We start from the raw sequence: 14,946 nt of genomic DNA, 5'->3' as shown, positions 1-14,946 counted from the left end.
CTCTGGATGGGAAAATGCCATCTTACTTTTCCTTGTGTATTCTCCCTCTTTGTACCTGGCCCAAATGAAGAATTCTTCTTCCTGGCAGCATCTATGGCTACCAAGAAGGACTTGCCCCCCCCCCCCCCCCCGCCCCCCACCCCCTGCCTTTGAAATGGTAGAGCCAAGCCTTTACGGAGAGCTTTCTTGTGAGGTCCTTTTCCTAAAGTTATCTGCAGACTTACATCAGTTTGCAGAGGAGACATCCTTCCCACAGAAAGTTGGCTTTTCCTCCCACAACTGTGAGGAAGATGATAAAGGGGAAGTGAAAACTGGGTATAACATAGGCATATGTTTTAAGCACTTTGGATAAAAACGTTTGATACGTACCAGCTTGTTTTTATTGCTTTATTGTACTGCTTGTTGAAGAATGTGTTTTCTTTGGTCACCCGCCAATGAAAAAAATAAGCCTTTTCCCGAATCTAGGCTTTTTTCTTTAGCTAGTTATGTTGGTAGAACAAGATAGACAAATGCTTCTGAAATAGATGAATCAGCCTCACAGCGGTGCTCATTCCTGCTCATTCCTGTTCATTCCTGCTCATTCCTGCTCATTCCTGTTCATTCCTGCTCATTCCTGTTCATTCCTGTTCATTCCTGCCCATTCCTGCTCATTCCTGCTCATTCCTGCCCATTGCCCTTTTCCACCTCATTGACAGCTGCTGCCACCAACATGAGCGGGGTTTCTGTGGGGCTCTTTCTCTCCTCACCAACCCCAAGCTGGAATGTTTTCAGTTGGTTCCTTTGTTCTGAAGTCCAAGACTTTAAAGGACTTGCCCCTACCTCCACCCCTGTTTTCCTGTTTTATGGCATCCAGTAGGAAATGGTTTTTTGTTTGTTTGTTTCAATGCCTCTCTGTAACAGAAGAATCCCTTTTTAGATATTTGTACCTTGTATCTTCTAGTTTCTATTTTAGTTCAAAATAGTTATAATTTTATTTTTTTAAGGCAAAGCATGAAGGGTTTTTTGTTTTTGCCCTCTCTCAAATTTGTTCCTGGTTTATAGCAAAAGAAGCAGCTAGAATAACATGTCTGTATCAGAAGCTAGTTGAACTGAATGTAATACTACTTTGAAATTCTCCTTAATGTGTTCTCATTGATCTGGGGTGTCTCTTTGGGCTCTGGGCATTCTCAATGAAAATTAAAGCCTTTTACACATCATTAACTCATCTCCACTCTTCAAACAAAAAAGAATGAATTCCTATTGCAATGTGAGGGACAGAGGTCACATATGTGGGCAAATTTATTAGAGATAATGTTATCCGATGTCATGTGAGGTTCCTAACCAATATTGCAGAATATCCTTTCCTGAAGTTCTTTGTTTTGTTTTAATAGAGTAGACCCTGGTAATAAGGAATGAATTACATACAGATCTACTTGAGAGCCTGAGATGGACTTTATCTCTTGAAGTCACTTACTCTTTAGGGAATTTTAATGCTGATTTAGCTGGGATAATTGAAATGAACCTAAGTCTAGTTTACAGAGAAGAGGCCTTTTAGATAGCAGTTTTTATTTGGTTTGCCAACCTCTGACTCCCACCTTCTTATGGTGAGTTTCAAGTATGGCTAGTTCTAAGACATGATCTGTTTCTGTGACTACTAAATAAAATATGAATTTTTCATGTTACTTGAAGACTCTCTGTGAGAATTCTTTTTTATTTTTTCTGGCCATATGGGATCGTAGCTCCACCAAGGATTGATCCCAGGCTCCAGTGGAAGTGCAGAGTCTTAACCACTGGACTGCCAGGGAGGTCCTCTGTGAGAATTCTTGATTTGAGTCTTTATATATCAAGGTTTACTCTGCCTTGTCTAAACCCAGAAAGATGATGGAAAAGAAAAAACTTGTGTGCCTCCCTATGCAGTGTGCTATGCTTTGCTCAAATTCACATCCCTTGAGTTAGCGATGTTATCTGTCTCATCCTCTGCCGTCCCCTTCTCCTTCTGCCCCCAGTCTTTCCCAGCATCAGGGTCTTTTCCAGTGAATCGGCTCTTCACATCAGGTGGCCAAAGTACTGGAGCTTCAGCTTCAGGGTTGATTTCCTTTAGAATTGACTAGTTTGATCTCTTTGCAGTCCAAGGGACTCTCAAAAGAGTCTTTTCCAGCATCACAGTTCAAAAGCATCAGTTCTTCAGTGCTCACCCTGCGTTATGGTCCAACTCTCATATCCACTCATGACTGCTGGAAAAACCATATCTTTGACTATAAGGCATTTGTTTCCAAAATAGAAACCTTTAGAATAATAGCCTGAGTTCTCTTCCTTTCTTCCCATCAGTCAGTCAGTTCTTATCTGTTAGCACCTTCTTTTGCTTTTCTGCTGTTAGATAGAGAAAACAGGTGGTCAGAGGCAGAATGACCTTTTTAAATTTTTCTCTAGCAGAGTACCATGATTCTAGATTAAAGTAGGAACCAGAAGACATAAGGTCTAGAAATCCTCATAGAGACTTTGTATGACAGATAAGGTATTTATACGAAGAAACATCAGTCCCTGTGACCTAATTTAAGCTACCTAATCTCTCGATGTCATCATTTCTGTGCTTGTAAAAGAGGAATAGCAACACCAATCACTGTCTTACTCTGGAGTTTGGGAGAAATTTAATGAGATAATGAACTTAATTCTACTCTTACAAGGGAATATATTGTTGACTTTTAGGAAAGTTAGCTATTTGGGGGTCCCCAAGGGACTTGATGATCTGTTACCTTTTCTAGCACTCAAATGGAACTATTGTAAAACGCTAACCCACAGCCAAAAAGTAAGCCATTTATTCTGCGGATAGATCAGGTCCAGCGCAAAAAAAAAAAAAAAAAGGATTTTGATCTCTTCTTTGGAAAAACTATCACTGGATAGGCCCAAAGATGTCCTTTTTTCTTTCTTTCTTTCTTTTTCTGAAATCAGAACAATGGCATAATTGGGTTTGATGGTTCACTTTGAGAGAATGTTGGGTTCAGTCCTGGAACATGTTAAATCAGATGATATACTTTTTTAAAAGTCTCTAGAACATGCATTTTCAATGGGAGCAATATTTACCCTGAAGGGGGAAAATATTAGTTCTCTGAGAGGCAAAAAAAAATTCAATAATATAATGGTCTGTGGCCCTCCACTAAAAAAAAATAGACATGCAGTATTTCTATGGTATTAAAATTTCATGGTGGAAGAGGGCACTTGGAAAAAAATGTTATTAAAAGACTAGGGGTGGGGGATGGGATTTTAAAAAGTCGGGAAACACGGCTGCAGTCTAGAACAAGCTTGTTTGTCTCTCAGTCCTGCCCAACTCTTTGGGACCCCATAGACTATAGCCCACCAGGCTCTTCTGTGAAATTCTCCAGGCAAGAATACTGGAGTGGGTAGCCATTCCCTTTACCAGAGGATCTTCCTGACCCAGGGATCAAACCTAGGTCTCCTGTGTTGCAGGCAGATTCTTTACTGTCCGAGTCGCCAGGGAAGCCCAAGCATACAGCTTCGGTTAGTCTCCTAGAAATGTATGTCCCCACTCCAGTACTTTTGCCTAGAAAATCCCATGGACAGAGGAGCCTGGTAGGCTGCAGTCCATGGGATCGCTAGAGTCGGACATGACTGAGCAACTTCACTTTCACTTTTCACTTTCATGCATTGGAGAAGGAAATGGCAACCCACTCCAGTGTTCTTGCCTGGAGAATCCCAGGGACGGGGAAGCCTGGTGGGCTGCCGTCTATGGGGTCGCACAGAGTTGGACACAACTGAAGCGACTTAGCAGCAGCACCAGCAGGGATAGGTGAGCTGCACACAGTCAGGCTGAATGCAGATTGCCATTGATTCCTTCAATCCAACAGGAACTGAGTTCATAGGAAACTTGAAAGAGATTCAATTCATACCCTAAGGGATAATGATCTCACACAAACAACTCAACATAAAATCTACCCTTTCAGAACCAATACTTTGTACTTAAATGTGGTTAAATCCTTAAGGTAAGAGATTCCTTTTTTCTCCTGCCTCTTTAGTCTTGCAGAAAGGCACATCAAGGGTAGAAGCGATCTTCAAAGTGGTTCACAGAAAAAGTCAGATGGAGAGAAAAGAGAGGGTGTGGACCGCGCAGGCAGGAAGGGGATAATTGTCTAAATAGTAATGTAACGTGCAGAGGAATAAAGACCAGAAATATGGTGGGGAACTGGCATTTAAGCGTTTAGGAAACTTTAAGTTTGATGTTGGCGCTGATATTAATAAACATATATCCTTCCATCCCCCTTGTATGTCTTACATAGTCTTTTCATGCCTTTTGAATGGATGAGACGTCTCAAAATTGACTTGCTACATACTATGAAGTTTGGAAGAGGCCCTGTGTTCTTTAGACTCAGCAGCCCTGAAAAAATAGAATGGCCATATTTTTTGTGACTGATGTTACAAAAAATTTTGTAATTAATTTACTTTTGGCTGCACTGGGTCTTCGTGGCTCAGGCATTCTCTAGTGAGGGCTGCTCCTTGTGGTTGGCGGGCTTTTCATCACGGTGGCTTCTCTTGTTGCGGAGCACAGGCTCTAGGTGCAAGGGCTTCAGTGGTTGCGGCCCACAGGCTACGCTGCCCCACATCATGTGGGATCGTCCCAGACCAGGGATGGAACCCGTGTCCCCTGCATTGGCAGGCAGACTCCTAACCACTGGACACTAGGGAAATCCTGGCCATATTTTTCAAAAATATACCCCCCAACCCCTCACCCCCATCTCTGACTCTTCTTTCATCATCCTGTTCTTTGATATACATAACATATCCGTAACTTGGAGAAAAAGAGAAAGTGATATTTTTCCCTCCCCACTTACCGATTTCACAGTGATGTTCTGGACAATGAGTGCTCTTTCCCCAAGCCAAGCCTTTGCTAAGCATTCATTACTGTGGGCATTTAACTGCCTTACAGAAATCTACCCCAACCCCCTGTTTGTTGATTTCCTTAAGATCTTAGAAGAAAGTGAAATGACCTGAGAGGGGCCTTCAAGGCCACTGACGCCCAGGGGACCCCCTCATCTCCACCTCCCACCCCAGTTGCACACGCTCACCTCCTGGCCTTCTCACTGGTGCTCGGATCCCCAGCCGTCAGCTCCCTGCTGCCACCCGCTGGGCCACCCCTCGGCCCAGCGGCGGGCTGCTCCCCCATCGCATTGCAGACGTTCTTTTCACATCGTTGTGTCCCCACTGCCGCATTCCCTCCATCTGGCATCCTTCCCTCTGCGCAAACTGCTGTGGCAAGGGACAGGAGTTTGCCAAGGAGATGCTGGCAGAGAGGGTCCAGTTCTCTCCTTTCTATCTGAAGAGCCCAGTGTCACTCGTTAGCATATGAGAAGAATGGTTGTAAATAAACATCAAATGAGGTTAACGAGCTGCAGCTCATCAATATTAATGAAGTCCCCCCCACAGCCGTGGAGTGAGGTCCTGACGGCTCAGATCACAAGCAGCAGCTTCACAAGGCCCCCAGTTACAGGCCGGGAAGGACTCGATTCAGCCTGCTGGAATGTTTGTCATTTTGACACCCCAGGAATGCTGCAGGGAAAGGCTGTCTGATACCAGATCTGTGCTTGCATGGCCCCTCTTGTGTTCAGAAGACATGTGTTTGTCTCAACAGGTGGAAGCCATGAGGAAGGTTGTATCTGCTCCGCCACACTCTGGGGTGGGAAAATGTCAAGTCCATCTGCCATGTCCAAAAGGACATCCCCAAAGGACCAGGATTGAATCTCTCATGGCCCTTTCATCAATAACCCCATGAAATGCAAGCTCTTGTTTCCAGTGTACTAAGGGACGCTGTGGAGGCCTTCTAAGCCCAGCCCAATAAAGAGATGAAGAAACTCCTGTTTCATGAAGCTTGTGTGCCCGCTGCCCCTTAGGTCCCTCCCCAGAGCCATGTTTGATTCCTGTGCCTGTTGGTGGCTCAGGCAGTAAAGAATTTGCCCAAAATGCGGGAGACCCACGTTTGTTCCCTGGATTGGGAAGATCCCCTGGAGAAGGGAATGGCAACCCACTTCAGGATTCTTGCCTGGAGAATCCCATGGACAGAGGAGCCTGGCAAGCTATAGTCCATGGGGTCGAAAAGAGTCGGACATGACTGAGCAACTAACACACACACAAAGAGAAATGAGTACACCTATTGTTTATTGAGCACTTACTGTGTCCCAGGCACCGCACAAAACCTTTTTCGTATGTTACATAACCCTCATACTAATCCTATGAGGATGATTCCCATTTCACAGGTGAGGAAGCGAAGCTCACTGATCTTATGTGACACGTCTACGATCACGAGCAGCCAGCAACAGGACTCCACCTTTGTGTCTGCAAGGCCCCTGCTTTCTGCAAGTCCCAGGCTAATCACTGTGTCCTGTGGCATCTCAGCATCACTCACCGGAAGTATGTGAGCTTCTGTGCTGTCCTGCCTCTTTTGTAAGATGCTTGTCCTCTCTTCTCCAGTTCAGCAGACCAAACACCATATGGTTCTCTGAAAGTAGAGTCAGAGGACTTTAGAATTAATTTTTTTTTTAAATCAAAGCACCACTTTGAAATTATTTTTAGAAAGGATCCTTTCTAAAATACTTTCTGAAAAAGTTTCATGTTTTCCTGTGTGTATAAATTTGAGGTCAGTGGGATGTGTGCTTTGAGGTTTTGTGTGTGTGTGTGTGTCTGTGTGTGTGTTGAGTAGCACTGATACTGATTTATCCAGCTCACCAGGTCAGTTCCTTTTACGAGTAAGCATACACCTGTGTGAGATCGGTGACTGTGGACACAAAGAAGCCACCTGGCTCCCAGGGCTGATTTGAGCTTATGATCTTAGCCTCAATCACACCGTTTCAACAACCAAACCTGGTTTATTACTTAACGTTCAGACTATCGGCTTCTTTATCTATAATTTCCTTGGGGGCGGGAAGGAGGACCTGATGCTTCATCAAATGGTTGTTATCACAAAAGCTACACCTCGTTGTTTTTAAAGAACAACTCATAGAGAAAGGGTCTGAGAGTGAAACTGTTACTTATCTTTCTTCTCTTTTCCTCCTTGAAAACTCAGAGACCTTGCTTGGTCATTTTTACTTAGGCAAAATGCCCAGGAATATTTCCACAGAGCAGCACCCCAAGCCCACCCTTCCCGCCACCAAGGTAACCAGGACTGGGAAGCAATTGAAACTGGGCCTTCCTTTCCCAGGCCTGTGGCTGTCAGCTTGGCTCAGAAAGAGGCAGACTGATGACTCCGGCTCCTCAGCCGGGCGCACTACCACACAGCCTCGTTTGAGTCCCATCACATGGTTTTGCTGCTCGTGGCCAAACAAGGATGTGCTGTTTCCAGTTCTTTGCACCCGGGGTTGGGCCTCGGCATCCTTAGTTGAAACCACCAGGGCCCCCAAACCTGAAGCTTTTCCAGGGACAAATCGCATGCTGCGGTGGAGACGGGGAGCGGAGGGGTGGAGCGCAGCAGCGGATGGTGCGCCGTCGGGCCGTGGGCGAGAGCCAAGGGGTTAGTACACTGCTGTTTAGTATACTCAGGCACACCAGAAAACTCAGATTAATAGGCTGTTTATTCTTCAGCATGTTCCTTGAATCAAAGGCTCTGGATGCTGTTATTGAAGAGTGTTTGTGAGAGTGCCCTGGAACACTCCTCCTGGGCTCCGCTCGCTGAAGAGGAACGGGGGAGTCCTTTCATTTCCTGGGCAGCATCCCTCACGCTCACCGCTCACTGTAGTCTAAAGGTCTGCACAGCCTTTGTGAGAAACGGGATTTTTTGTTCTGTCTCCACGAGGTCCCATTCCCTCCAGCACCTTGCTCTCTTAGAGTCTAATCATTTCATGTTCTTGTCTTTAAGCCACCTGAACCTGATGAATGCAGCCAGTTTATCTCGAGTTTTTGCTGCTGTTGTTTGGGATTTCTGGCGGTTTTGAGTTGACTCTGTTTGGCACCAATTCTCTGCCTGGCAGTATTGTCATCGTTTCTTTTCATGGTTGTTTAAAGGCATTTTTGCCAAGGGTGAAATAAAAAAAATCCATCTGAACCCTTTTCTGTGAAGCAAATGAAGATCTTTTTTTTAAATTTGACTATTAGAAATATAATGAGACTTCTTCAAACCTTGGAATTGAAACATACTTATTATGAAAGAGTTACTTCCTGCATCACCACCCCCTGCAGTAGACATCTATGTGCACGTGTGCGGTTGTGTGTATGTATTAGTCTCTCAGTCGTGTCCGACTCTTCGTGACCTCATGGGCTGTAGCCCGCCAGGCTCCTCTGTTCATGGAACTCTTAAGGCAAGAATACTGGAGTGGGTTGCCATTCCCTTCTCCAGGGAATCTTCCCAACCCAGGGATTGAACCTGCGTCTCCCGCACTGCAGGCAGATTCTTCATCATCTGAGCCGCCAGGGGAGCCCTTTATATCAGAGGTCAAAAAATTAGGAGGGACACCGCTTCTCCAGTCCCCAAGAAGTCACTGTCAGCTTGGGGGACACGGAAGGCATCGCCGTTCCCTATTCCCTCTGGCAGTTATGCTTTTCCGTGCCCTGGAAAATAATTGTATTTCAGGCCTTCCATGACTTCTGTGCACACACGGACAATACAACCACGACCCTCGTGGGAATGCCCTCAGCACAGAGGCATCCAGTGTATTGCAGAGGTGCTCGATGCTCTACAGGCCGTGCAAACACTCAGCGTGTTACGTGCGCCCAGATACATCAGACAAACCCAGCACAAATCATAAGCAACAGTTTTGAATCTGGCACAACCCTTAATCACCACAGCCAGAGGCCAGCAAATGAAACCAGGGTCACGTATCTGGGGTTAGAACTCTATAAACCATCGGGCACCCCATGACCCAAGATTCTGCCAGGGAGGTGCTCCTCAGAGGGGATCCTTGGAGCACCACACCTTGGAGCAGTGGGAGTCCTCGCGTCCACAGGATACTGTCTCCTCACATCCCTCCAAAACCAGCACAGCTGTGTGGATGGGAACCATTTGCCGTATATACACTGAGACCAAGATATATACACACACCCTGGCGTTTCGCCTGATTCCTTCCATGAAAGCCATCTGTTTATCCAGTTCCAAATCCCAGAAGACAGTCACCAAAAAGTAAATAGCGAGAAGGGACAGGGTTGTGGTTTGTTTTTTTTTTTACCCCTTTCCTTCTAGATAAACATGTTCCAATGAACAAAACAGATTTTGCAAACACATTCTGCCTACTAAATCTTACCTAACAACTGTGTGAGAAGGACTTAGAGGAGAGAAGGATGAGGCATGGGAGGGTGGGCTTGGACTTGATGAAGAGAACTAGAAATCCACAAGGCGGGACAGTTGAGTCCCACCTACGTCTCATTAGATGGGGATTTCCTCCTTTCCTTTATTCTGTCCCTTCATCCCAACCCCGGGACCTGTGGTGGGCTTGCCAAAGATAAAGATCTGGCTGCAAATATCCGTTTCTTCAACTGAAAAACCAAGCAATCAGAACTTGTATCTTTAGAGGACACGGCCTGTCTTCTGCCTGCACCCTCTTCCTCTCCCACCAGCCCTGATAGCGTCCACTGCAGCCATATGGCTCCTCTGGAGTCAGACCAGGGAGTGTTGACCTTGAGCAGCCCATCTGGCCCAACTCTGCTTGGAAATGAGGGATTGAGCTCAGATCAAGAACTTGGATTCTGAAGATCAGGGACCAGCACAAGAAATTGACCTTTTGCCTCCGAGGCGCCCGGATATGTGTGTGTATCTCTGTTCGATGTCGAATTGGCTCACTCTACCATTCAGGAATGGTTGTTGTTTGGTTTGGTTTTAATGCTCTCCTCACTCCTCATTTGTGGGTCAGATGCTCTGGATAGTCCAATGGAATTCTCTCTGCTTCCCTCCTGGTTGCTGCCAGACACAGAGTGCTAAATCCTGTCCGGCTGGTGACTTGAAATGATGATGTGTGAAATAGCGCTGCTCTCTGGACATCCTGCGCTCATTCACATGAGCCTCTTTGCCAGTTAACCACAGTAGGGAAGAGCGGCCACAAAGAGGAGGGTGGGAGTGTTGGGGGGGATTCATTCCTACAGCCCTTGCCTTATCTTTGCTCTGGGATCATAGTATCTACTGATGCTCCCAACCCTTCCCCCAGGGTCAACACGTGTCTCCAGTACTAATCGGTCAGCCTTGGGATTCCGTTTCGTTCAGTATCATTCCTTTCCCAGGCCTCCTAGAGCAATTTCTTTAGCAGATGGTAGCATGGCCAGAGACAGAGAAGTCGTACTTGTGTGCAGAGCAGGGACCCGGGAAGCAAAGCAGTCTTGCTGCCCCTTCCCATCTCCTGGCTGTGAGAGTGCTGTTCTCGCGCCCCCGATTGCATGCCTGGCCCCTTCTCATCCACCAGGCCCCGGCTCAGACAACACCTTCTCCCTGACCGCCCTGTCTAGAGTCTCACATTCGGTCACTCCACATCACACCGCCCTGCTTTACTTATGCCGTCGCCCTTCTCACTTTCTGCAAGTATTTCATTTATCTCTCTCTTCACCCACGCGCCCACGCTAGCGAGCAAGCTCCATAAAAATAGGAACTTTTGTCTTACCATTCCTGTTCCTGCAGAGCCTCGCCTCTGGAGCCTGTGCCCCTGGAACACAGTGGGCACTTAAATATTTATTAACTGAAGAAATCGGTAGGAATGTAGCAATTAAGAACTCCCAAAGCAAATATATGGTTTCTCTCAGGAGATGGAGAAGGCAGTCTGACGCATAGTTTGAGGAATGGAATAAAAGCCCAGGGGTTTCTCGTGTTGGTTTTCATAATGGTTTTAATTCCAAACCGAATGTGTTGAGTCAAACATCACAGAAAGTGAATTGCTCTCTTCACTTCCTCTGACTCAGACTAAACTGCTCGCCTTTGAGCAGATTAGGTCAGGGTCATGGAGACCAATATGACACCCTTCCCTGCCAAGCTGGCATAACTGAGGCCTCAAAGGATGCCCACTTCCAGATTTCCACTGGATAGTGCCCCCGGCTTAGCTTTCCCTAGGGCAGGTGCCAGAAGAAACTGGCATCAAGGTGTACCGCAGTGTAAAGCCCAGCCTGGGTATCTTTATCTGCTTTTTATTACACCTTTTATTACACCCTTGCTTGCCTCCAGATCCCAACGAGCTCACATTCCTCTCCAGAGCTCCGGGGCTCTGCAGGCAGCTCTTTCCACTGTGAGAGCCCTGGAGGGTGGGTGGGTGTGTCTTAGCTCCGATCTGCCCAGCTGTGAAGGGCTTTCCAGGTGGCTCAGTGGTAAAGAATCCACCTGCCAATGCAGGAGATACAGGTTTGATCCCTGGGTCGGGAAGATCCCCTGGAGGAGGGAAATGGCAACCCACTCTAGTATTCTTGCCTGGAGAATCCCATGGATGGAGGAGCCTGGCGGGCTACAATCCATGGGGTCACAAAGAGTCAGACACCACTTAACGACTGAGCACACACTCATGCCCAGCGGTGAAACAGTAGCACTGAGCCAATGCATCCTTTTAGCCTGGCATCCACTTGGCAGCCATCTCCTCGGGAGTCCTTTGCTGGAATGAGAAGTGCTAACTTCACAGACACCATCCTTTGTCTTGTTGGGGCAAGATCCGTGCCTCGTGTCAGGAGAGAGATATTAAAGATTAAAGAGCCTCCTCTACCAGGAAACAGGATAGTTTTGCCTGAATCTCTTAATTTGTTTTTCCCCCCATACAAGTGCGTTCATGTTGCTGGGCTCACTGGCTCACTCCCCAGCAGTTTGTAGTCATTATTCTCTGGACTTTGTGGTCTCATTGATATTAGAATGTGTTTCATCTGCCGTAGGTGACGCTTCCATGCTCCACTGCTTTTGCTGTTGCGTTACTAACGACTCTTCTGTTGGTTTCAGCCTTTAGCCAAGCCCACCCCATCCACACCCCACCCTCTCCCTGTCTTTTATTGATGCTATGTTGACTTTGTGTGTCTCTGTTAGTTCAGTTTTCTGAGCACCTGCAGAGAATTAACCATCTCTACTGGCTGCTGGGGATCACCCAGGCCTTTGATCTGTTTGGTTTCTGTACTTCGGGAAACGTTGAAGGACTCTGAAACCGCACCAAAGCACATAAAAGGTGCTGTTATCCCTGTAGCCTGACCTTCCAGACTAGCTCCACTTAGGGACCAGAAGGTATTCATGTCAACACAGATGTAGATACCGTCCGTTTAATGTTGGCTACGTACCACGTACTGTTCTATGCACCTAACATGACTATCTTATTTAATCCTTACGTGTAGGCCTAAAAAGCCACACATGAACTGACTCCAGTTATCTCTCCAACCTCATCCCTTAGTCCTTTCTGCTTTGCTCTGGCTGTAGCCACATTGGCTTCTATGCTGTTCCTCTTACCACCAGGCACGTTCCTCCCATGCGGCCTTTGCAGTGGCCGTCCCCTCTGCCGGGAAGGCTTTTCCCTCAGATGTCTGCCAAAGTTACTTTTTAACTTTCTCCAAGTCTTTGCTTGGTACCATCTTCATGAAACCTAACTAGACTCCTTTCTATAAAACGATGCTGCAACTGCTACCTCACATGCCTTCTCCAATTTGCTCTATTCTGTATTTTCCACTCAACTTACTTACTATATAGTTAATAATTTTATGTCTTCTCCCAACATAAGGTAAGCTTCAGAAGGGCAAAGAACTTGTCTGTTTGTGCCCTAATGTATCCTAAGCACCTAAAAGGCAGTGTCGGGCACGTTGTAGACGTTCCATGACTCCTGCTAAATGGATGAACTTGGTCCTTCAAGAATCCTGTGAGGTGGATGTTTCTGTTGTTTCCATTTTAAAGATGATGGAATTAAAGCTCAAAGAATGTAAGTAACTAATTTGCCCACATCACTCAGCTATTAAGTAATGGAGCTGAGATCTGAAGCCAGGATTGACTAACTCCAAAGAATGTGCTTTCAAACACTAGGTCAATAGTTCTCAGACTTTTTGTTTTTTAATTTTTTGGTGGCGCCATGCAGCGTGCAGAATCTTAGTTCCCTGACCAGGGATGGAACCCACGGCCCCCTGCAGCAGAAGCAGAGTCCTAACCATTGGACCACCAAGGAAGTCCCATCAAACTTTTTTTTTTACATTATTTTAAAAGAGTTTTTTCTTAATTCATTTATTTTTGGTTGCACTGGGTCTTCATTGCTGCAGGCAGGCTCTCTCTAGTTGCCGTGAGCAGGGGCTGCTCCTCTCTGTGGTGCGGGGGCTTCTCGCCATGGCAGCTCCCCCAGTTGCAGAGCTCCGGCTCTTGTTGCTCGGCAGCATGTGGGATCTTCCCAGGCCAGGGGTCAAACCCATGTCTTCTGCATCGGCAGGCAGATCCTTACCCACTGTACCACCAGGGAAGTCCTCCCATCAAACTTGGATACACATTAAAAGTCACCTGAGCTATTTATTTAAATGCACATTCACACATCCTAACCCTGAGGAGTCTGATTCTGTAGGTCTGGGATACACATGCTCCATGAACCATACCGGGAAAGACGTTGGGACACACTATTGCATTTAAGGGCTTGAGATCTTTATAAGGAGATGGAGAAATGAAGTCCACGGACAGGTTCTGAGTGCCTACTATGTGCCAGTCCCTGTGGCATATAAAAGCAAGTGAGATGGGGTCCTCACTCTCAAGATGCAATCTTTTGGTATAATGGGGCAACCAGACACATATATTATTAATAAATCATGGAATACTAAAAACCACAGGCTTTAGATTCAGGCAGACCCACGGTTCAAAGCCGGAATGGCAAATGACTTAACCTCCCCGTGTCTGCAACTAAAATGAGAACAGCAATATTTACCTAATACGACAGTGATGAGGGATTAAATGAGATAATGTGTGTATAACATTCAGAAAGGTAGTTTAAAAACAGATAACCAACATCAGGAGGCAGTGGATAAAAAGCGATAAATAAGTGGCTTAGCAACAGTAAACATAGAAAAACTCAGATGGAGAGTTTTACCGTTTTACAGCCTTCTGTTTTATGGTTAGAGTACCAAAATTTTTTATTGTTTTTAATATAACTTACATGGAAATCTTTTCAAAATACATTTAAATAAATATATAATACCACTCTCTGCATTCTTTTTTTCCCCCTGCATTCATAAATAGAACTTATCTTGCATCTAAGTATATACTTATGAATTACATTATGCTGGAAAACACGGCTGCCATCAAAGCTCATGGAAGTGTACCTTAAAAGCATCAATTGTCTTTTAAATATTTCTCCTCTTGATCAGGTTTCTGTCGTGCTGTTAACGCCTAACTTCTCCCTGCTGTCCTAGCACCTACCTTTTATACCTCCTTTCCTCTCCCAGGTTACTTTATCTGGTCTGTACTGGGCTTAGGAACTAGACGGCCAAGCGTATTAAAGACTGTGAATATAATCAGGGCATTTCTCGAAAGCCTGTACGTTCACCACATAAGCTTTAGTGTGTGAACTTTGTGACATCTCTTTTGCCTACTTAGAGGCTTACTGGCATCTAGATATTTGAGACTTCCTGTTAGTTAAGTTGTGAATACATTTGGTGGGACTTCCTTGGTGGCCCAAGGGTTAAGATTCCACTATCCAGTGTAAGGTATGCGGGTTCTGATCCCTCCCTGGTCAGGGAGTTGAGATTCCCACATGCCTCATGGCCAAAACACCAAAACATAAAAAAAGGAGCATAAAAACATAAAAAATATTGTAACAAATTCAATAAAGGCTTTAAAAATGGTCCACATCAAAAAAAAAAAATACTTAAAATGCATTAGGTATTATTGTGTAGGTTACAGACACCTGGAAAATCCATTTTTGTTCTCAGGATTGGAATTTAGTCCATTTTGTGGCTGTGTAACTTAAAAGAGCCTTGGAGATCACAAGGCCATGGATCTGGCCTCTTGCTCTCAAGTAGGTAACTGATCATTACCTCCATTTTACAGATGAAGAAACTGAGGCCTAAAGA

General features: G+C 45.6%; 1 protein-coding gene across 4 annotated transcripts in view; it reads left to right on the top strand.

The window, feature by feature from the left end:
• The window catches only part of C16H11orf49 (chromosome 16 C11orf49 homolog), a 210,775-nt gene that overhangs the window by 150,577 nt on the left and 45,252 nt on the right, over nt 1-14,946 (top strand). For 2 of the 4 annotated variants that reach the window (XM_006042413.4, XM_044929193.2), the window contains one exon: nt 6,243-6,396. The exons of the other annotated variants lie outside the window; for them this stretch is intronic. In XM_006042413.4, the coding sequence (XP_006042475.2) occupies nt 6,243-6,396 (154 nt within the window). The remainder of the gene's footprint in view (nt 1-6,242; nt 6,397-14,946) is intronic. 4 annotated transcript variants of the gene reach the window in all.

The sequence above is a fragment of the Bubalus bubalis genome, chromosome 16, assembly GCF_019923935.1.
Source record: "Bubalus bubalis isolate 160015118507 breed Murrah chromosome 16, NDDB_SH_1, whole genome shotgun sequence".
NCBI classification, from domain to species: Eukaryota; Metazoa; Chordata; class Mammalia; order Artiodactyla; family Bovidae; genus Bubalus; species Bubalus bubalis.
Note: the sequence above shows the minus strand (reverse complement) of the source record. Positions and strands in the feature narration are given on the sequence as shown.